The sequence below is a fragment of the Rhopalosiphum maidis genome, chromosome 4 (genome assembly GCF_003676215.2).
Source record: "Rhopalosiphum maidis isolate BTI-1 chromosome 4, ASM367621v3, whole genome shotgun sequence".
Lineage (NCBI taxonomy): Eukaryota > Metazoa > Arthropoda > Insecta > Hemiptera > Aphididae > Rhopalosiphum > Rhopalosiphum maidis.
In genome coordinates this window covers 20,786,905-20,811,740 of record NC_040880.1, presented here as the reverse complement: position 1 = coordinate 20,811,740, position 24,836 = coordinate 20,786,905, and the positions used below count along the sequence as shown (strand labels likewise).

The following is a 24,836-nucleotide window of genomic DNA, read 5'->3' as shown; positions in this document are numbered from 1 at the left end:
TTGTGATCTAGCTTTACTAAACATAGAAGGAAAATAAATTTTATGATGATAATCATTAATAAAGATGTTTTAAAATTCTACTTCTCAATACAGGTGTACATAATTATAAAATATTTTAAATGTATGCTTGCTATAGAATATAAAAATATATACTTGTTTTATTCTTGAAAATGATTACTATTATTAGTATTATTATCTAGTTTTTGAACATTAATTTTCTAGGACTCTAGCCCATGTAGCTATTTAATCTTTGTTACGAATATCTTATTTTATCCTTCCTACTTAATACGACCATTATATATTTTATATAGCATATTATTATATTTATTATATATTATATTATATCAAAATTAATTACCATCGAATACAAATTATAGTATACATATTTAAAATGCGTTTAATCTATAATAGGTAGTATATAGTTTTTGTTGTACTATTACTGCTATAGTGTTTATATGGTATGAGTGGTATGACACATTATGTGTACCTACTACCTATACCAATATTATTATGACGTACGTACGTTTGTGAGTAAAAAAATAATAATTTATGTAGTGTTATTATCGATTTGAGTCTTTTTCTACGAACCGTAGTAACATCATTACGAATATGCACACGAAGATTACTTTGCATTAATTAAAAACCAAATTCCATACTTAAAAGTAAATAAATAATAAAAATAATAAATTATTACTAAAAAACATAAATACTTAGAAAAGCGCAGCTGTTGTCGGGCTTCTAAGTATTATAATATAAATTACCTATTATAATAATTATCATTATGTCGATTGAATTGTTGCAGAACGATTCAGTAATTCAGCACCCATAATAAATAATAATATAATCTTATATATATATATATTTGTAGATTGTAGATACTTATGAGATTAGTTACGAGATATTTACCTTCGTAAAGCACAGCGTTTATACTTACTGTCGAGTCTTATTGATTATTTATTCGGATCTATGATGACGAGTGTGTTACAATAGTAATAATACGTTACAAGAGGATTCTTTGAAAGGTAAACATTCTCTTTCTTGAAAAGTATTTACGTTTTTGGCAAAAAAACAATCTATATTTTTAATTTCATACTCCTACATATAGTAAAAATATTAGTTAAAATTATTTATACAATTATAACTCTTATAACTTATACTTATTTAAAGTTTTGATGAACGGAGTGGAGTGGTACTGGATACTACAGCCATTAAGGTATAAATAAGGGTAGTAATATGAACCTAAACCTCACTGAATGTGCAGGGTTCACGAACGCAACCTTACTCTTTTTTAAGCACCAAATATAATATAAAACAGTACACTTATATAGTACTTTTCGTCAGGGGATATTCTCCTCTTCCGTGTTGGTTAATATTAAACATATTATAATATATGTATTAATTGTCATTTGATTCACTAACAACAACAAAATCGTTGTTTTCGTTGAATATATTATGTTATGCGTTTTTGTCTGCGTTCGGGCGGACACAAAGAGTAAACTGTAAACCGAAATCGATTTTAAATTGACGTTGCCGCGAAATAAATTGCATCCAACCACGCAATATAACGCGCGTCAGCCACAGACAAAACGCATTACATAACAGCTCTCATCGCAGCCTTTGCACGACGCGAGTGTATTACTATATATTTTACATGATGCTCTTACCTGTATATATACGACTACATGAGTACACGATACAATAAACCTAGTAAACCTACCCTTTTAATAAAGTCTCCGCGCTTCGTCTTCACTTCCTTGTCGCTTTTATTTTCTCTTCTTCATATTTTAAATTTTACTTTTCGGTACAAAACTTCGGTTGAACATGTATATGCATTGAACACAAATATGATAAATAATTATATTTTTAAGTACGTTAATGATTTGTAAATATAATATGTATTACACACACAAGCACATTAATAAAATAATATATTTAGGTATATAATAGGTACACATATTTTACTATAATAATACCTATTATAATATATAGCTGCAGAAATATTGTGTTTTGTGTTAATTCAGTATAGATTTTTTATATAATTATATAGCTGTAAATAGCTATATATGGTCATCTTAGTTATTCAGTTATTCTTATAGACTCACGTATTCTATAAATATAATATTTTTTTATTAAAAAACTTTTTATTGTAAAATTGTTTAAAAAATAAATTATCTATTCGGATCTAAAAATAAAAATTCCGTTGAAATAATTAAGTTGTATTGCGAATACAAGTATTGAAAGGCTTAAACTTATTGAAGTTTTCTTAAAATGCATTTTGCTGTAATCTCTTTTTGCCTTACAAAAAACCCTATTTCAATTTAATTTTATCCAGTTGAAGTATTTAATGGTACCTTATATTAGCATGATAACGTGAACACATTTTTATGATGATAAATCATTTCACTTTGAATGACGAATGGTATATTTTTATTTAATCACGATCAATTAACTTCTTATACGATATAAATTATAATGTATGCAGCCATGCAGGAATACATTAAATATTTATATTTTGTGCAATTAAGAATTAAAGCTTAGCATACGTATATGTACTTAAAATTTACATAATATGCCTCGTAATTGAGATAAGGAATAACGAATTCATGAAAACGAAGTTTAAAAAATAAAAATTGCAAAATAATATGATGCTATGTAGGTACGTGGAATAAATATATAGAACAATTCATGGATGATGGATAAACATAATATATACCCACACTGTTACTGTATATAACAAGCATAATCTTTGGGGTACACGACCCTATAGCCGTTGCATGGTCTGAACATTTTTAGGTCATGCAATAGTATTATTTTTCAATGGAAATGGGTTCAGCACATTTTGAACATGAAGCGACGGTGTGACACACACGACAACCGACCTCCATTTATCTATAGTTAACCTGCAGTCTGCACTGTCACCTATATAGAGTTTTTTTTTTCAAAATTTAAAATAAATTTAAGTATATGTATTTTGAATTCTTGGACAAATACTGTAATGTCTTTACTAATTATCTAGTCATCTTGGGAAAAGAACAAACTATTCTCACACACAAATATAATTGTTTATAATTGCGAGTGATTTTGGTAAATTCAATAAGCTAGATACCTATAATAAGTAATTTTTAAGCTAGCTGCTCAATTTTTTAGTTTCGCTGCAGCTAAAATTATTTAATATATATATTATATAATATAATAATATGTATATTGTATACATACAATACAATTTTTAAGTAGGCAATTAGTAACTAAATATGAATAAAATAAAAATAAAATATATATAGGTATATGATTGAATACATTGTATTTCCTACACACATTATATAGACATATAGTTTGAATAATAATTTTTCTAATTTATGGCATAGTAAACAACAATCTAATGATTAAGCTGGATATTTAAATAAGGAGGATATTCCTAGGATGATTAAAAATATGCAGTACAAAATTTTGGAAAGAATAACTACTGTAAGACTGTAAAGAATATTTTAAACCTGTATGAAACAATTAATGTATATTTATTTTTGTTTTTGTATAGAGTTGAAGAAAACAAGACGATTTAAAAATCTGCTTATCCTATTTCTTAATTTTACTACTTGCATAATCGTCAATTATAATTAAAATTAAATAGATCGACTGTTTTAATTCGTAAATAATTATCAATTGAGGTAACGTTATAACTTATATTGCTTCTTAATAATAAATACTCAAAGTCACTTTTTCTCATTCTTTTATTCAATATATATAATATAATATTACCGAAATACCGAAACTACTTAGGTATGTAGACAAGAAATATAATATTATACATAGTTTTGTTTAAAAACAAACCAAACAATTATAGCCTGTTTATCAACACTTTAAAAAATGTAATATATTTTTAGATAATAATCTTTAAAAATATATTGCATTTAAGTTTTTGTTAGATATAATTAATTTTATGTGGCAAGCTATGCAATATTATAAAAATATAAAATACACATTTCTGCAAATGGTTTGTTTTTAGTATAATTTTTTATGTAGTTGTAATACACATTCACAGTATTCACACCCATTTATTTTTGTCATTTATAAATATATATACTGTAACTATTAAGATTCCAATAGATATACCATTTATTATATTCCATTTAATTCATGTTCGTATAATTGGTTAGGTAGGTATTCTAAATGGTTTAATGGGTAGAATGGAATTTTTGACAGCAGAGCAGCATTATGGATTTTATTACCTCCTCTCTATTAAAGGCAATAATCCTATTATTAATGTTAAAAATTCAACTTGTGTCATCGCATATTACTGTACATTTTAAAATTAAATTAAATAGAATTTTAGAAAAAATTACAGAAAATTATATATATATATTTTTGTCTATTTATCTCGTTTCAATATTTAATATATTTTATAGAACTATGATTATATGATTATGATTTATTATAATATTATTTATACACTCGATACACGCTCGTATAATAACTTATTATAAACTAAAATCGTTTCTTCAATTTGTGAACTATTATTAAGGTTATGTGTTTTGTCACTGTATAGATTTATGTTTATTAGCATATAAAAGAATATTAAAAATAATTAAAAATTATTTTTGATTCAAATTAATTTTATTATAATTTATTTAGGGAATGTGATTTTCTTTATTTTATCAAAGACACAAATGTATAATATACTAATGGTTTAGATGATAATATTATGATGGAAGCTATAGCTGTGATCAATTATTTAAAAACAATTTTGATTGTATCTTATTATATTGTCTCAATTCTTACGAAACATATTTTTAATGTACACATTGCACTCGTGGTCCAATATGATATGAACAAAATTAATACTGTCAAAAACTATTTATGTAATCACTAAATAATGAAGATAGCTTTATACAGAGTGATTCTTTTATCGTCGAACAAACAATAAATCCAGTTCATTTTATTTATTTTTCTTAATGATTTTATGAGACTGTATATTTTGTTTTAATTTAATTTTTCTGAAGTAGAATAGTTTTATTAATATTTTAACTTTAAACAGTAAATAGTAAATACAAAAATATATTGATTTAGCAGTTTTCTAGCTTATAGAGTTTATAACTTATGTCGCTTTATGGAGTTTATTAATTTAAACTTAAAAATTTGTGTCAAAATAAATAAAAAAACTGTACATAGACATTGTAATAAAAATATTCCTTTTTTATATATTAAATTAAAAAATCCTGAATTTTATAAAAATAAAATATAATATGGAACCTTAAGTGCTACGTAGGTAGTATATAATAATAATATAGTAGGGACTAGGGGCATATTTGATTTTTACAAAATTGTAGAGTTTGAAGTGTTACAAATTATATGTTTACCTACCAAATATTTTAGTAAAACATAAAAAATATGCTGTGGATAATAATTGAGCTAATGATTGTGTTCTGTGTAAATGAGCCACTTTTAGAGATTAAATTCTTATAAATATTATACATATATATATTATTTTAACCATACTGTTCTCATTTCTATACTAACTATTTACCTATATAGGTTTTGTATGTTGTATATATAAACATATAATATTTAGTTTATATTATTTATATCGTTTATACTATACAGCATTACGATATTATATTTTTTAAAGTCTTACTATAAATAACCCTAATGGTCTAATGTCATGTACTCATGTATATTGTATAAAATTCGATGTGCTTTGTGTGTTGTCAATTTGATTAAACCATTAAGGCCTCTGTAAAGAAATACACGAATAATACTACTGCATGTACATGGATCGTAAGTTGTACGTATATAAGCCATAAGGTCAAAGACCAAAGGTATATATTGTTATTTGTTAATGGATTATTATATATAAATGTATGTATCTATGTATGTTTAATATATATATATATATAAATATAAATAATAGAAGTACATTTTATGGACGTAAGTACCAGCCAGCAGTACTTATAAGTAACATATAAATTGTGTTCAGCAAATCACATTGAATTATAGGAAGTAAATAACTAGCTGATAACAAAGAAACTGATGTGTATTATCTATAGTATATTAATGTAAGTACTTAAAAGTGTTTACCGTACTTGTCACTTCATGCTTATCGATGATTAAGTTCAGGAACTTGTATTCAGTAGAGGAGAAACCTCTCCAATGGATTTTATTTGGCACTTTAGCAGCATTATGTTTCGATATTTTCACGGTTATATTTTGACAGCATTGTATTACATCAGTATTAAACTAACTATAATAGTAACTAGAACCATTCCATAATTGATTAAATTCAAATAGTTTTTAGTTTTTTACGATAGCTACATAATATAGAATCTATATTATAGATAGTAGGCTTTGTTTTAAATAGTTAACTTGGGATTTGACTAACTAATTTCAAGTGTTCAAGTTTTTTCTTTGATTTATATTTTCTTTTTGATGAACGTAGTTTTTTAATGTAAACAAAAATCAAGATTCATTCTTTGGTATTTTGATGAAGTTTGTTATAAAATTAATGTTTTATCCCGTACAATTGAGATGTTCTCGGTTTTACGTAAGTACATATATCTTGCTGTTGAGTTATGTATACTCATGTGTATCGATTTGTTATTATAGTTTTAATTTTCCAACGCCTCGCCCAAGCAAATATGTTGTCAATTAACATTTATAAGTTATCTGGTCATCAGTATTCAGTAGTAGCTGATTCTTATTTGTCAACAAATTAACAGTAACGTTATAATCATATAGGACATAGGTACCTTATATTGATATATTTTGGTTAATCAGCCGTGTAAATTAGGTACAAGATAGGTCCTAAAACTATATACCTTGCATTACTCCAACATATCTTTCCATTAAGTTACATTAATGGCGTATTTATCGGTAGAGCCGTAGAAGGTATGGGGAAAAAATAAGAAATAAATGTTTTTACCATTTTGTAAAAAAATATATGTTATGTTCATAGATAAGTATTTTTATTATACAGAAAAAACACACTGTAGTGCTTTGCGTAGGTACAAATGTTTTTGACGACAAGTGACGTCAATAACAATAATAATTATTGCTTATATTATGGCCAATGTCGATTCTGAGAAAATAAGCATTAGAATAATATAAGTACAATTATAAATATTATAATTATAATAACTATTAGCCCAACTAACCAATTGATCACGCACGGGAGAAATAACCTATTTTCAGATAATAAAACCAATAGCAACTAGTAGTAAGAAATATAAGCACGTTGAGATACCTTAGATATTTTTTAAATTTTAAAGAAATAAGTTCTGTCTTAAAAATTGTATAAGACAGAAGTATATATTTTAAAATGTTCCTATATTTTAGTTGAAGTATAGTTATAAATTAGTATACATATGTATTCTTATCATTAGAATAGACTAAATTGATTGGTTCTTATTGATTTGTCACTGACTACCAGATATTCATTTAAGTGCTAAGTCTCAACAATTTTAAGTTAGATTTTGTGTTATAAATTGTGAATATCTATTTCTGTATTTATATATATATAAATTAATTGTATAATAAAATAATAATGTTTATTATGAAATATATTTTTAATAGGTATTCAACTTTGTATTTAATAATTTAATATTTAATATCTCAGTTAATTCAATATAAGTACATTATATATGATTTTGATAAAATATTTTGTATTTATAATTTTTATGCTATTAAAATTTGTGGTTTTAGACGTTGATATCAAGTTTAAAAGTAGTTAAATAAAATGGTAATATGTAACATAGTCTGATGGTCATGTGTTTTTCATTGCGTTTTCATAAGCAGAGCATCTTTTACAATTTGCAGTGTTCTTCATCTATATTGTCGCATTTTGCCTTAAATTTCTTTGATTTGGGGTAGTGAAGTTTCGTTTAGTGCGTGTCCTCTACTAAACTTTACTCATTGGTATTACAGTAATACTTCGATTAACCATCTTAAATAAGGTCAAGAGAGTAACGGATAAAAGGAAAATTTTTATATTTATAGTTATTATACTTATATTTATTTTAATATTTTTTGTATTAGTGTAGGTACATGATGATAATTTAAAATAATTTAAAAACAGTTATTTTAATTTGTTTATATGAATCCCTAGCTTTTCTGATAGATAGATTTTTTATTTTTCAACAAGTACGTGTATACCCATAATGCAGACATACATCAGTATTCTATTTATAATTTACGATCTATTATGATAGTGGTTGTTGTATAACAGAAGTTTACAGATGAGAGAGTGACGGATAATTGAGATTTGAGGGTGTGCTGTACATAAAAGAATAATTTTGAGTGTTTGAACGTTTTTGAATTGTGTCACTTCTATTTTTCTTTTTTGAGGTTCCACTTTTATTTTAATGATGACACATATTTTCAATCTTTTTGTTGATCGATTATTGCTCTAAATCCATGAATAATAGTACTTAACTCACTTGACTGACTTAATTTTTCCATTATTCAAATGGAAAAATTATTTAAAAGACATCCTATATCATGTATATAATTCATGTTTAATGTCACAGAGATCGGTTTAATGGCATAAATATATGTATAATATCTGTCATCTGTGATACTCAAATTTGTGTTCTTTTAATACTTTAGTATGTAGTATATAGGAACTAGTGTTTGTCGCCCGATAGTGTATTTTTAATTATTTCATCATTAACCAAGATTTTGTTATACATACTGTTTAATTTCTTCATACATTATACCTTTAATTGTTTAAAAACATTTATACTATATGTATAATATACAGTTATTTGTGGGGGTTTGTGGATTTTCGTAGACATTTTCGTGACTTCTTTCAACGCCTTTTAGTTGTCATTTTTAGGAGGACTTTAATTATCTTTAGAGCTATTTAGCCCTTTAGGTGAACCATTAAAACTGAAATTATAATTACTCGTTATTGAATTACAACTTCGCTATAGGTACTATATTTGTTTCACAGTAGCACTGTCATTATTGTATTGTTCTACTGATATATTTTATGGAAAATTTACATCGATGTCCATATTTTTATACATTGTACAATTTGGTCAATTTGCATGTGTGTTACACACTTAGGAATTAGGATACTCTTTGTTTATTAATCCGTTTAGGAGATCGTGGTTTTTTCATTGCAAATACATAATAGCAATAATAATAAAAAAAGCACGATATCAACACTATTTTCCAAACTGCAATATAAGACATTAGATTAGATCTCTAAAGCGTCTACTGAAACCTTTTTAACTTAGTGAAATACACTGAAACATATCGGAAAATAGTGAAATACAGCATAATATTTTTTACATGTGAAGTAGTAAGCTGCGTAATACATTTATATAATATAAATAATACATAATATTATAGCAACATTTCATTATGAATTTCTATATGAATTAAAATATTTATACTGATATAACAATTTTTAGTAAACAATATTTAAAGATGAATATAAAAAAATGAATAACTACTATTCTTGTTTGTAATTTTTTTAAGCTTGTAAAGTTCCTCCTAGCATTCTGATCTTATTATAAAACTATCTGTCATATGTAATATTAATAATTATATAACTAATAGTCAATATATATCTATTAAAAATATAACGTGTTTAAAATATAGTTACATTTTAGTTATTATACTATATATAGATTATAGACTATAGCTCATATAGTCGATGTAAGTATCATACACATAATATATTCGTGGAATTATTATATCGAATTTTTTTTGTTCCGTTTTTGACATAGTAAATTTAAAAAAATTGTAAATGACCATTTTCAGGGGACCACACAGACAAGGCCAAGTCACCGATGTTCATAATATATTCTGCTCTGTTAAATGCATAATGCATAAATTATAAATGCATAGTTGAAGATCTATAAGAAAATAAAAACTATAGTATATTTTTTTTATCAATTTTCTGTTTTCTACTTTACAACAACTGTGCAGTAATCATTAAGCTGTAAACATTGATTATATTTATAATATGTATAATGTAAATATTACATAATGTACGCCAAATAGTTTTTTTTTGGTTTTTGACGGCCTCACGAGTCGCAAGTACAGGCATGTTCGTGTTATTGTATTTTGATAGATTAAGTTGGACCAATTCGAAGTAGCTATAAAAAGTTTTTAAATAAAATATTTATATATACAGAATACATATACGATATACATAATATATCGTCATATCGTCCAAGTGTGAATGTAACGATACAGGCCGCTTATAGAACAGGATAATATAATACATTAAGTTTGTATGAGATAAACTATTTATCCTTTCGAACAAAAAATACTATCATGTAGAAATAATTTTATAATAATAATAATAGTATAATACTTTGTACAGTACCTACTTATATAGTTATATTTATTTATTATATATATATTATTATTATATTACAATAACATTATATATTTTTAATATATTATCCGTTTGGTTTAACATCATGATTTAAAATAATTACAATTTAATTTATATAAATATATGTGTTATATTTTTATATATGAGTATATTATGTATAAATATATGAATATAAGTGAAATAAAAGATCTACTGCGAGGCGCAACTGCGAAAGTTGCAGTCTACACACGGTATTTTCAATATGTAATATAATAATAATAATATTTAATAATCAAGTATCTATAATATGAAAACTACTTAAATATATCAAGAAAAAAAATTAATATTTTAATTCAATTAAGTAAAGAAAAAAATTAATCGTTTATTATACGTATAACGTATATAAACTTGTATATAGTATAAATGTACTTTCACTCTAATATAACAATATAAAATTATAATCCGTATAAAAGAAAAGAAATTTATCCTTACCATTATAAGCATTAAATAATTGCGTTAAAAGTAAGTTAATATATTTTTTGTTAAAATTGGACCATACTTTTGTTAATATGTATTTGAATAAATTTATATTTTGATTTCACATTTACGCTATTGTTTTATTAATAATTTATTGATATTCTATTTAGGTAGTTCTTAGCCAAACTCTAGATCCTTCTAAAAAAATTAGTGAATTTTCACTAATATATAATAAATAATATTCAATATGACAAAAAAGATGAGTTATAATATTTTTTTAACTCTAGTGTTACAATTTATTATTATTATATTTGGCATAAATCAATATACCTACATAATCATGCGTGTTGGTCACAAGCTTTTAACTTTATAAGTCACACTAAACGAATGTATCTATATGACTATATAGATGCAATATTACAGTTTAAAAAGTAAAAAAAAATGTGTAGCTCACGTACAGTAGCTGCACAAATATTCAATTGTATACTTATTATGATCTATGAATGAGATATTTAATTAATATTTTATTTTATTTCATTCTTGTATGAGTCATATGAAAATATTAGTCAGCCCAGCGTACATATACATTTATAATCTATTATAGTCTCAACAGCTTGTTAATATGTACAAAAGCAAAATATAATCACCAAACCATTAACAATCAATACTAATGGCATATTTAATTTTTACTTAAACTAGTATTAGTGTTTGAACTTATCTTAGTGAGAAATTAAGAATGAAAATAATGAGTTTTTTTTTGTATTGATCATCATGTTTTAGAGCAGAAAAATTAATTGAATCTTCATTTTTGATGTTGGTTTCTGGTAGTAGAAAATTTGATCTAGATGATTTAGTATAATTATTATATATTATGTTAGTAGTTTGGACTTTCGGAGGATCATAGATACGAGTATAGGTAATAAAAAAAACAGAAAAAAAATGGCTTTCCTAATAATTAAAAATAAACTAATAATAAATAACTCGAAAATGGGATTATTTGTTAAACATTAGTTTTTGATAAAATAAGTTTTATTTATTAGTTATAATTTAGAAACAAATAATAATACTTAATTTGATATTTTTGTATTATCATTTTACATTTTTTTCTTATTATACGTTAATAATATTTTTGTTTGTCTTATATTTTGAACGAAGCAATGAATGTATTGGGATTTATGTTTTTTTATTTCTGTATCTATAATCAGTATAGAGCAGTAAAAATGCTTTATTTTTCAACTTTTAAAGTGATTTCTGTTTAATTTAAGATCTAAGGCTTATCAATTCGATACAAGATTCTTCATAAGTTGTGATTACTAAAATAAAAAAAGGTTACTGTAAATCTACATTTATTTTTTATGAATGTTTGAAAGTAAAATGTTGATAAAATTCGTTGTACACGATTCTACGTGAATTTTTTTTTTTAATTAAAGATTTCTCCAAAAGATTGGTAACTTAAAAATATTGAACGCAGACACTTTAAAAATTCCACTTAGATTAAAATTTTTCATACACATTGAAATATTTTGAGTATTTAGAGTTTTAACAAACTATGTTATTTACAGGTATTTGAAATATTTATTATATTTTTTATTGATATTAATAAGAATATTTTGTCAAAAAGCTTGAAAATGTAAAATGTAAAGTTTCTTAAAGTGTTTTTTTCCTAATAATTTATAGTTGAAACATTCGGAGAATTGACAAAATTATAGATACTAAAACATAAAATAACGATCGTTCCATTTACAGTTTTAATTATTTTGTTGCAATTAAAAAAAGAGTTTAAACTTTTCGCTATTACATGTTATTAATTTCTATACATAAAATTAATTTTTAATGATATTTGTACCGCGAACCTACTAGTATTTATACATTATACATTTATACCGTTCCTATTATACCTTTAAGTTACGGTCATTATTGACTTATGTAAGTTATAAGTTAATAACACTATAACAATAGTCAACTATATGATATTATTCTATTATAATACATTTTTATAGTACTTATATGAGAATGAGATGTTTTTGTCAAAAAGTAGTTGTGTAAGTAAGAGTAATAATAATGAGTTATAAAATATTCTTAGAATTAGAGGCTGATACGCCGTTTGCGCTCACAATTGTTTTTAGTATGAGGTGATGTACCCATTTTACAATTGAATTCAAATTTAACATTCATTAAAATAGTAGCAGGTAATCAATAGTACATCCATTATTAGCAGAGCAACTTCTCCATTTTATTAAAAAATGTTTACGGTCGATGTATAGGTTTAATTGCACCGCATGTAGAATGTAGATATATACTCTATATCTTATATGATTGTCACGTATATATTTATTATTTATATGATGTATATATTATAATTTATTCTTATATTTATTTTATGTCAAAAACATCAAAGAAAATAATTTATAGTGAATTTTCAGTATTTCAATACCTATTTTAGTTATAGCCGTTATAACTAGGGTATTAGGCCATTAGGGCAATGATGCTTATGAATAATTATAGGAACTATATAAGTGTGACTCATCGGTTGAACTTTTCGTTTTCAATCAAATTACCTAGAACAATTTTCGATTTCCGTGTAGTCAAGGATGATTTTTGAAATAAACAATATGAATAGTTCGAAAAATATTGTACCGTATATTTATATGTATTATGTCTAGGTACTTGTAAGTAATTGTAACTTGTATTTTAAATTATATTACCTAAAATATTTTTATAGGTACTTATGTGATGCTATAATATAAATAAAATATCATATAATCATACTTATAAGTATATGTGTGTTGTGTGTAAAGAAAATATAATAATAATTTTAGTAGGTAGCCATTTGCAGAAGTAGGTAGGTGTGGATTTTCAATTTTATTTTATTTTAAGATGTATAAAAACTAAAGCTATAAATTGTTTTCTTGTCAATTTTTTATTTATTAAACTCAATTTTACAATAAATTATATTTTTATTACAATGAATTTGATATCAAACGGTCAATACCATCAATTATCAATATATTATTCTCCGTTATATACAAACTCACACATACATGTAGCATGTAGCATGTCTGCAGGACCGTATTAGCGCATAGGCACTATAGGCACTGTGCCTAGGACCTACAAACTTTTTTGGGGCCTTAAAAAATAAAATGTGTGGCTACTATTTTTATTGTTACAGTTATCTTGTTTTATATTTAAATACGAGGGATAAAGAAATATTCAAATTGGTGTAAAATAAGTTTTTTATGATTTTTAACAATTTAATTTTCTATATATTAGAAGACTTGGAGTAAAACGAATTTTAAGATTTTTTAAAATTATTATCAAATAAAAGTTTAGATTTGATTTTTTTTTGTTTTAAAAGGATTAACACCGAAATTAAACACTTTCTCTCCTAAACAGATTTTGTACCTATTTAAATACAGGACACTGCAGAGCCGTAAAGCGCATAGGAATTAAAAGCAATGTGCCTTGGGCCAAGGCTGCAACTGAAAAAATTTTAGGAAGGGGCGGAGGGTCCAACATTTTTTTAAAATATAAATACTGAAAATGTATAGTCAATTAACTTTATTCACCACTATAAAATGTTTCTATTTTTAAAAAATTCTTGGGAGAGGGGTCCGGACCCTTGGACCTTCCTCCAATTACGGCTTTGCCTATAGGCCCTAGGGCTTACGATTGTATTAATCTGGTCCTGCATGTGTCTGTATGTAAGTAGCCATGTAGGTATTATAGCTAGGTATATTATGTCTTATATACATTGTATAATGTACATAATACTTATAAGTTATAGGTTATAATATAATACCATTTAATTTGTCTTTACTTATAATATCGAATATTGTTCTACAGTATTCAATATTCATTAGGTCACTATTATACAGTGTACATTGAATATAGGTATATTGGTACCTGGCACCTACTTAAAGACAGCAGTATTATACACAAAAATGTATAAATCATTATTTTCCGATAACAATATATTAGAGTGAAATTATGTAAAGAGATCAAACTGTAATAAAACAATTTTGAACTAGTAGAATTAATTTTACCTTATAATATTATTTAATTGTAAAAAAAATGGTTTGGGTTTGTTATCACGATTATTCGCGAAAACTGAATAGATATAAACATGTTGAACTTATCTTTCATTTTGTTCACTAGAAGTTATAAACTTTTTATTTCGAATCACTGCAGATAATTTTATAGTTAATATAAATTAGAATTTAGCTGTGCATATATATCTACTTTAAACTGGATTGATGTTTAAAAAGATGATTTTTATATAAAATTGCAAATAATATCGCCTATATATATTATATAGGACATATTATTGTGTAAATGTATAAAGTATAATATTAATAATATTATACTACCTATTGTACACACGAGTACACGACAAACAATTTTATGGTTATGAATTAAGATTTTTAATATCAACACTTATATGATTTAAAAATTTAATACAGAAAGTCAGTTAACTTATTAAATTTCTTTAACATTTCGTTATGTTAAATTAGAATTTTTTAAACACACTGAAAATTTTGAATTATTTTAGTTAAAAAATTATTTAACATGCGACTTTCCAGGAATTTTTGTTCAAATTTCGAGCGAATAGTGACGAGTGTATTATTGGTTTTACAATGGTTGTAATATTTTATTTTATATTTTATTATTAGTTTCCCGGTCTTCATTACCCGCCAGTATAGAATCTTGTAACCAATACATTGAGCATTAAATTTGAGCCTGAGTTGTACAGGACTCCCGGGTTATGAAAGAATATTTATATTATATACTATCAGTATGTACGGTATACTATACAATGTTCATTTAAAAATTTAAAACAATTGTTGTAGTAATAAGTTGGTAATAACTGAGGAAAAATATGTGCATTTCACAAAAATGTTTATATAATTAGATTAGGCACCAGATATATATTACATTATGTTAGTATGTTACATATATATTTAATATTATTATATAATAATATTCGTATTTTATATAAAATATAACATAATTATTATTTATAAAAATTATTACTAATAAAGTAATAAAATAACAGAATTAGAATTTTACAATAATAGTCATTAAATTATCATTAGTCATTAACCTGTAGTGAATCAGTGAATGTATATGATTATTCAAATGAACGTTTTTTTATTTTTTTTGTACTGAATATACAATAATAATAATAATAATGTTGTGCTGATCTATCATATAATTTAATGCAAATAATTTGATTTCGGGTGACATTCATATTTATCCTTGTTGAATAACACGCATTATTAACGAGGGGAGGAAAACAACCACACCCAATGAAATATTTTTCAAAATTATCTGATAAATAATTATATGTTATAACATAAGTAGATACATTGTAATATTATAATTAAATAGTTAAGTTCATGAGCACATAGTTACAAATTTATATCACTTAATTATTTTATAATATTTTTAATTTTAATACAATATTATTTTAAATGTATATATACCAATACACCCACGGTAGGTTTATATTTATTTATATAATAATCAAGGTTTTTTTTATTATTGTTACAAATTATTATATTATAAGGATTCGAAACTAAATGGTTGATCAGCATCTGCTCCCATGTTTCATCGAAGGTACAACAAAAATAGCACATGCACATCATATACATTTAATGACTTAACGTTATTACATATTATTATTGAAAACTCATAAAACGATTTTAATATATATAGCGGAGATTATTTTTAGTTGTAGAAGTGTTTACTTTAAAAATGTTAGATATTTTCAATTTTCAATTTATTTATTAAATAAATTATGCAGTTAATAGACATCAATATTTGCTAAACTTATAAGTAGGGCCGACATTTGTATGCATTTGCATATTGTTAATATAGTTGGTACAAAAAATAGCTAGTTCTTTCTATTGTATGGCTTAACGATTCTGTATACAAAAATTTATTTTGTAGTTTTAAGACATTTTTAACACGATGAATCGAGAATTTCTACAAAATAATAAATTGTTCAATGTTTTTAAATATAAGAATGTAGAAAGGGAGCTGCAGATAATATATGTCCTTTTTTTTTATCAATAATTTATATCATTTGCAGTGTAATATATAAAATATAAATAATCATTTGATTGAAAATAACATTTTAGAATTTATTAGTTTTTTTTTTTTAGAGTATATTTTGGTAATAATTAGAGCATAACTGAATACTTATTTAATGTGTTTTTAGGGCATACGTATAATTATCTGCCTTATAAGGTAATGATTAAAATAATTAATTCGGTTCAAATGTTTACATACATTTTTAGTTTTTAGGCTTAGAGTCATACATGATTATGATTCATTAAATAAAAAAATCCTATTAAAAATTTATTTAAAGGTACCTATAAATAAATGTTCCATGTGGTTTCCTTAATATCTTGGTCATAAGAACTGTTCCCAAACAAGTGGTAGTTTTATGCACAAATCAGTACCGCCCATAAGAACAGCATTTATAGTTAGAAGTTAGAACTCAAATTCATCCCATGTATTTATCGTGACTCGTAATTGACCCTATTAATTTTTCAAGTTGTCTGTAGTTGTCAGTTGATGGTTATAGAGTGGCGTAAATATAGTATCTTAAACATATTCCCAAAAGGAATAGACATGGCGTAAGATTATGAATAGGTAACCTAAAAAGCTAGACGCAAAGGATATGATAATTCATTTTGAATAACATTGTACTACTTAGTAGGTAATTTAGGCATACAGTCTGTTTTTCGTATACAATAATTCAAAATTTTTAACACCTACTGTACTATAGAGTAGTATACTGGTATCCACTAGTCCTTTTTTTTATTTTATAGTTCATAACCAGCTATTTTGTTATCGCACTCTGTACCTGTATCCATTTAAAACTACACTGTACAGTAACACAGTTATCTAGGTACTTTTTCAATTTTTGAATTGTAGCTGTACCTACCGGTTACATAAATGTAATTATTACAGTAAAAACAATAAGTAAGATATAAAAAAACGATTTAAATATCACACCAGCTGTAGTTATTTATTTAAATGGTATGCAATATAACAAGGTGATAGAGGAAGTTATATTAAGTAATTTAAGTGTTGCCCATTATTATTTAGTTGTTTAAATATAATATATATTGATGGCAATTCAAATATCAAAACAAATATTAATTTACTAGAATATCAGAATTGTTTGGTTAACCAATTAAATTGGGTTAGCATATTTAACAATAATGATTAATATTTAAATATACAACATACTTTAATGTATTATTAATATATTACATGAAAAATGTTAAATTCATCTATAAGTTTACAAAAATATATTCAATAACTTAGGGTGGCTTCAGAAGCATAAGAATAAAAAATAAGAAATAGTAATAAAAAAAAAAAAAAAAACAATATTACTTCATGAGTTATAAGGTTTTGTTACTTATAGAAATAATAATAGTAGAAAAAACAAAACAATGTACTAGCAGTAATGTAAAAACATTTACTTATTATATTAATAATTATTAAAACGTAAGGCGTTTTTAAAATTAAACAACAATGTTAGTGATATAAAATTATTTCAATATAACAATGTAATTTATTGTAACGAACGTTTTTCATTATTAGATGGCATAAGGGGTATTGTTGTATTAACAGCGTCTGGAAATCTTTGATGATAACGCTCCAAACGTAAAAATTTTACAGTTACCAATTTTCCTGAAATAATAAAAACCCACAAGGTTACAATGTTAAAAAAATATATGATTAATAATAAACTTGCCTAACTATAATAATATCCAAAATTTATAACATACCATCATACCAAAACCCATGTAACTGTCTATAAGCTTTTCCTGCTTCAGCAGGAGAGGCACATTTAACATAAACACATCCTTCATGACTACTACGATCAACTGAAAGATGTAAAACTTCTACAGACTCACATTTTTCAAGAATAGCATCTTTGACACGTGTTTCACAATCAATTCCTAACATACTGTGAACAAATCAACAAAATATTCATTATTAATGTAATTAGTTACAGAAGTATGTTATATTTTTGTACAAACATTCTACTTACGAATCTGGTCCAAACATATGACGGATTTTTAAACAAGAAGTAGGACTTGGTTGAGGAGAGTTCATACTACCTTCATTAGTTTCAAATGCTTGACCTTGCCAAACTTTTTTCCTAAAATAATATATTTAACTTTATAAAATTACATAAATATTATATGATAAATCAATAAAAGTATAAATATGTTAAGTATAATTTACATAAATGTTTGAATAATTGAATTAAACATTCAATGTTTTACAATTAAAACTGTAAACTAATTTATAATTACATTAAGAAAATGTAATTTAAAATCAATAGCTTTACTTGTTTGTTGAGTTTTTTTTATCATAAAGTAGCAAGTGCTAAATATTATATCTTTACACAGTAATTTAATAATATTATAACTCACACTGTGACAGGGGACATAGGTTGAACCCATCTCCATACTTGAAAGTCTTCTCCATCAATTTGTTGAATCTCAGATCTTACTCTTGATTCTGATTCAGTGAAATACTGTTCAACCTCAGTCCAAATTTGGATTTTTCTGGAATAAATAATTAATTTATAGAAAAAAAGCAATTTTCTTTATAGTAAAATATGTTTTTATATACTTTGTCTCTCATTTGGTGGGATTAATTGATCACGTATGTGTATGATAGGTAAATAACCTTCATTAGGTCGATATTGAGCTTGTTGCTTCAGTAAATCAATTATGTTTTCAACTAAGCGATTAACTTCTTGTTTATGCTTTTCACTTTTAGTTGTCATGTAGCATATTCCAAAATAAAGGCTTACGATAGACAATGAAACTAAAAATAATAAGATTTAACATTATATTTATATTAGGTAGACAAACTATTTTATATTTATTTACCTATTCCTAGCCATAAAATAAGATAGAACATGTTGGTAAAAATATTTTTAACTGCACATAGAACTGGTAAATTTGGTTGTACATTGATATTAAATGAAGTGTCAAAACCAATGGGTGAGTCAGTATAGGTTTTTGCAATACTTTTAAATAATTCAACTAATTCTTCAACTTCCCTTGATGGTAAATTTTCACGAGTTGAAATATATTCAAATATAGTTTGAGCATCCACAGTTGGTTCTATATCAGACTTTTCACATTGGTTCTTGATGTACTTATCTTGAACTTGGGATACCAAAGAGCTATATAAATGTTGTACTCTTTTTTGTTCTGTATCACAGTCCAACCCTTGTAGACTTTTTTTGGCACATAAGGAGTTTAAAATACCTGCAATTTTAATTAATTATTACAATATATTGTGATATTATTAACATTGGATACATAATATCGTCAGTAATGAAACTTTGTTTTTTCTCATTATTTTTACAAAATGAACTGGGAATTTTTTATTTTTAACACTCCCAAGATACCAACTAGTTCTAATTTTCAACCAGAAACCACCTTCAAAGTTTAAAAACAAAGGATAAATACCATACACATAAATATAAAATCAATAAATTCATCACTCTTCATCAGAATCTAAAAAATTACTTATTTAATTAATCAGTTGCCAGAGTTGAGCTTAATGATAGTGACTTGAGACATTTTAGCAAAATGCAAGATACTTTATAAACGAATGAAATTTATGGGAAGATAGAGGTTCAGTAATTCTTAAAAGATTTTTGTTTAAATTTAAATTATTATACATTTACTTAATATTACATGCAATAATTTTATGTTAAAATTACAAATTTGCATTATTATATTAAAAATAATAAAATTATAAATTTTAGTTTTTTTTTTTGCATTAATCTTTTTAGTATAAATTTCATAAATAATATGTAATTAATATTAAGCAATTAAAAGTAAATGGATGATAATATTATAATAATAAATATAATTTTTTTATTCTTTTTACCTGAAGGTAATATAACTGTACTTGATTGTATAGAAGTGAAATATAATCCAAAAATCACTACAAAAAACCCAATAAAAAGTAATATTATATACTGGGTATTTCTTGTATAGCCATTTCCCAGATTCCTTTGTTGTATTGGTTGAATATATCTCCTATAAATTTAAAAAAAAAACAGTGTTAATTTTTTGTTATTAATAAAATATTATTCAACAAACCTTGAATTTTGAGAATAAATTGATGAAACAGGGGATGGAAAATCAAACTGCGAAGTATTTGACACATCAATTTTATCTATATATTAAAAATTAAAATGATACAATAAATTAAACCATTATTTTTAACATTCACTATTTAACTATTATAATTGGTTAAAAATAGATTACATCCGTGTGGGTATCTTTAAATTACCAAATTTGAATTCAGTATTTAGGAAAAGACTGGTTTAGTAAATTATTTTCAATAAACAAGTAAATTTTCTATAATTAGACTGGATTTATTAGATTTACATAAATTTATTTTAAGCTATTACAATGTTAAAATCATCACTAATATATTATTTTATTAGTTTTTCAAAAATGTTCATTAACGACCTTATCCAAACAATTTTTTTAGTAACATTTTTGTTACATTTCAATTTATACACATTACTTTTGGTATATTAAGAAATTTACTTAAGTAACTAGGATCAAGGTAACTTTTTGTACATTAAATAAAGATACAGTTATTAGAAATATGTCTAGAGATGATGATACATTTGAATTCTAACTTACAGCTGATCCCATCAATGTTAGCCTCATTTATTGTTAATATACTTCATTCGCCGAGAGAATATATTTATTTATTTAATATATTTGCACACAAACCAAAACAAGAACATTATATATAATGAACAACATTTTTTTTTAAATTTTGGTTTTTTTAAATTCTTGAGATTTTAGTTTGGGTTTTGTGAATAGTTTTTTTTTAATTTTGAGGATTTAGTTATAATTAATTTTTCATAATACCATTTTTTTATATAAATTCAAACATATTATTCCTAAGTATTAAATATATAATGAAATCAGTTTTTTGCACGGTTTATTAAATTCTTTAATTTTGGATTTTCAAATTTTTAGGTTTCGGTGTTGAAAAATGAAAATTTAATTTTTTCCAGCAGCATTTAGCACCAGATTGGCAAGATATTGGCCTACCGAGTTCTAGAATTTCTAACGTTTGAAGACAGTTACAGTTACCATATGACTTAAATTATTCAAATAAATTATATTTTCTATTAATGTTTGTATTAATTTATCACAAAAATAAAAATAAATATAACCAAACACTCAAATCCAGCCCAGTGAGTTATACTTGGTAGTCAGCAAGACCAATCCGGCCCTGGCAGCATTATAAATATATATTTTCAATGCACATATGATGAATATAGTTTAGGTAAAATATAAATTGATTAGACTTTGTAAACAATTTTATAAATTTAAATCTTATTGGCTTACTTTGAGATTGATTCATCATTTTTTCTTTCCATCTTTGAATAGCTTGATCAGCATAAGGTGTTTCAGTTATAGGATTCGAACGTGGACTTCGAAAAACAGGTTCTCGTGGAGTTATACTAACACTAGAGTCAAAAAGTCTTGATTTTTTTTTTTCAGTCTGTATTTCAGGTAGTTTGTTAGAAAACTTTTTGGTTTCTGTAAAGTATCAAAATATTTTAAGAACGTTTTGAATAAAACGATCATAGCCACAATACCAACAGACCTGTAAACAAATAAGAGTTTTTTTCCTCGTCTTCGCTAGCAGAATGATTCCAGTTTGATACATTTATCAAGGATATATCATTTGATTTGGGGGATTCAATTTGACTCGAATGGCGGCTTTCAAGATCTGCAAGTTTTTTCAGCAACAATCTTCTGGTTGAATTGGTGACCGGAGGAACGACAGTGTTGAAGGTCAACAGGCGTCGCCGCAGTTCTTGGTCAGAAATACTCTCACCCATTGCACGGCTGAAAACCAAAAACCTACTATTATTATTTATAAATGGACATTCATATCAGACAACAGAAGGAAAGTTCGTTAACAGAATTGTGTATTATGAGAGCGGCAATAATCGAACACAGAGGAGACTGAAGTTGTTAGATTTTTAGCCCATTAGTAGTACTCACGACTGGGTTGCGTTTACGGGAGAAAATGAACCACAACAACTATTAGGTGGTCGGCGACGGCAGTACCGGCGTCGTTTCTTCGGTCAGAGGCGGTGGTTCAAAATCTTCAACGTTATTGGGGCGACCATAACAGCCGGCGAACACAGCCGTTCGATCCCTGTCGTTAAATCGAAATCGACAGAACGGTACGCGACAATCAGTTAGGAATTTGGCCGTTTCTATATTTTAACCTACAATGAGATAAATGATAATAGTGTATATTTTGTCTTATTGGACGCGAAAATTCCGTTATTTTAATCAGTTCGCTGCGAGCGCAACCTTGGTGCTTACGCCGCCGATACCGGAATACCGGATACACAACATCATTACGACCACGACCGTATGGTATGTCTATATATATACATATAAATAATAATATATTATTATGCACAATACAATAGTACAATATTAAACATTATGTGTATGGCCGGTGCCGTGCACGCACTACGCACGTACAAACACGCACATTTTTCGCAGTGTTGCAAGCGCTGATCCCGTGTCGGCAGCCAGCCAGTGTAGCCATAACGCCATTTCCCCGGCCCCTCCGACAAAATTTATTTTATCGTCTGGACGCGGTAAACGTTTCTCGTTTAGTTTTAATATCCTAACCTGAAATACGAGATGGTAAACAGCATCGCCAACAATACGAAGAGTAGTTGTTAACGTCCCTTTTAATTTTTAGGTATAGAAATCCGTTTTATTCCTCATTCTTATAAAAAAGTATCTGGTTCCTCACTTTATGTAGCTTACAATTTTACACTAATACTTTAAAAAACTATTTTATTATAGTATCCAATAATTATTATAATGAACATTTGTTAACATTTATCGTTTAAATAAGTAATTTTGTACAAATTTGAACCAGGAGCACTATTAAAATTTTAAAATAAGGCTGCTGAATATTTAATGTTAAATTTTTCCACTGTCAGATCATAGTAATAAACTAATAACAAAGAAATGTATTATTCTATAAAGATAGGGCGACGTTTCATAATAAATTTTATACTATTGTAGAAGTCTCACATACACCTCATAATCTTAAGAAAGACATAACATAATTAATTTCAAATAACTGTCAATAGGTGATCGTGGGCCTTGTAAGAAAAAATATTTTTTCCTTTTTATATGCCAATATTATTTCGTACACGCACTAAATCGTGTGTGAAGTTTTAAAAAGTTAAAAAAGTAATTGCTTCATCCAGATGATGCATAGGTACAATATGGTTTTTTTAAAAAAAAATGGTTTTTTAAGGTCTTGAGTAGTAAATTTTTGAATTATTAAAATTATTATTGTTTTAAAAGATAGAACGTTGTTTCCTCGACTATTCTACCTTATTTTTAAAAGTCAAACAACACTTTACACGCCAAAAAACACATTAAATTAAATATTTTTTAGACCAGCCACAGGTGGCTGTGGCTCATATAAGAAAAATAAAATTGACATTTTTAAATTTAAAGTGCATATATAATTAAATTTATTTCTTAAAACCATTATATACAGCAATGTTTTATTCTTTAAGTTTAAAATAATAACTGTTATTCAGTATTCTAATGAGCTTAGATAATATACAACATAATATTAAAACAAAATAAATATATTTGTCAATAGATGAACCAAGGTCAAGTAACTAATAGTATTTGTTTTATTAATTTCCACTGTTCTCTGTTTTAGATGATAATCTAAATAGTCAAGTAAAGAATATAATCAATGATATTTATTTATATAATAATATATGGGTATATATATTATACATATTTATAAATACTATTATTATGATTAAATTGTATAAATTAAAATTATACCCATAGTAGAATGAATGATAATAGTTTTGATACTTCTGTTTGTGATATTCCAAATAAGTAATGCAACAGAAAATATATTATGTTGTTTTATTTTTGTTTTG

General features: G+C 25.3%; 1 protein-coding gene across 1 annotated transcript; it reads right to left on the bottom strand.

The window, feature by feature from the left end:
• Positions 1-18,268: 18,268 nt before the first annotated feature.
• LOC113547974 (inner nuclear membrane protein Man1) lies at positions 18,269-23,267 on the bottom strand. The gene is given in 10 exon segments (XM_026948578.1): positions 18,269-18,505; positions 18,604-18,785; positions 18,870-18,980; positions 19,258-19,657; positions 19,723-20,106; positions 20,738-20,889; positions 20,953-21,028; positions 22,228-22,422; positions 22,490-22,734; positions 22,894-23,267. Coding segments are annotated over 9 exon segments (1,857 nt in total). The 5' UTR covers positions 22,728-22,734; positions 22,894-23,267; the 3' UTR covers positions 18,269-18,386.
• Positions 23,268-24,836: the final 1,569 nt, after the last annotated feature.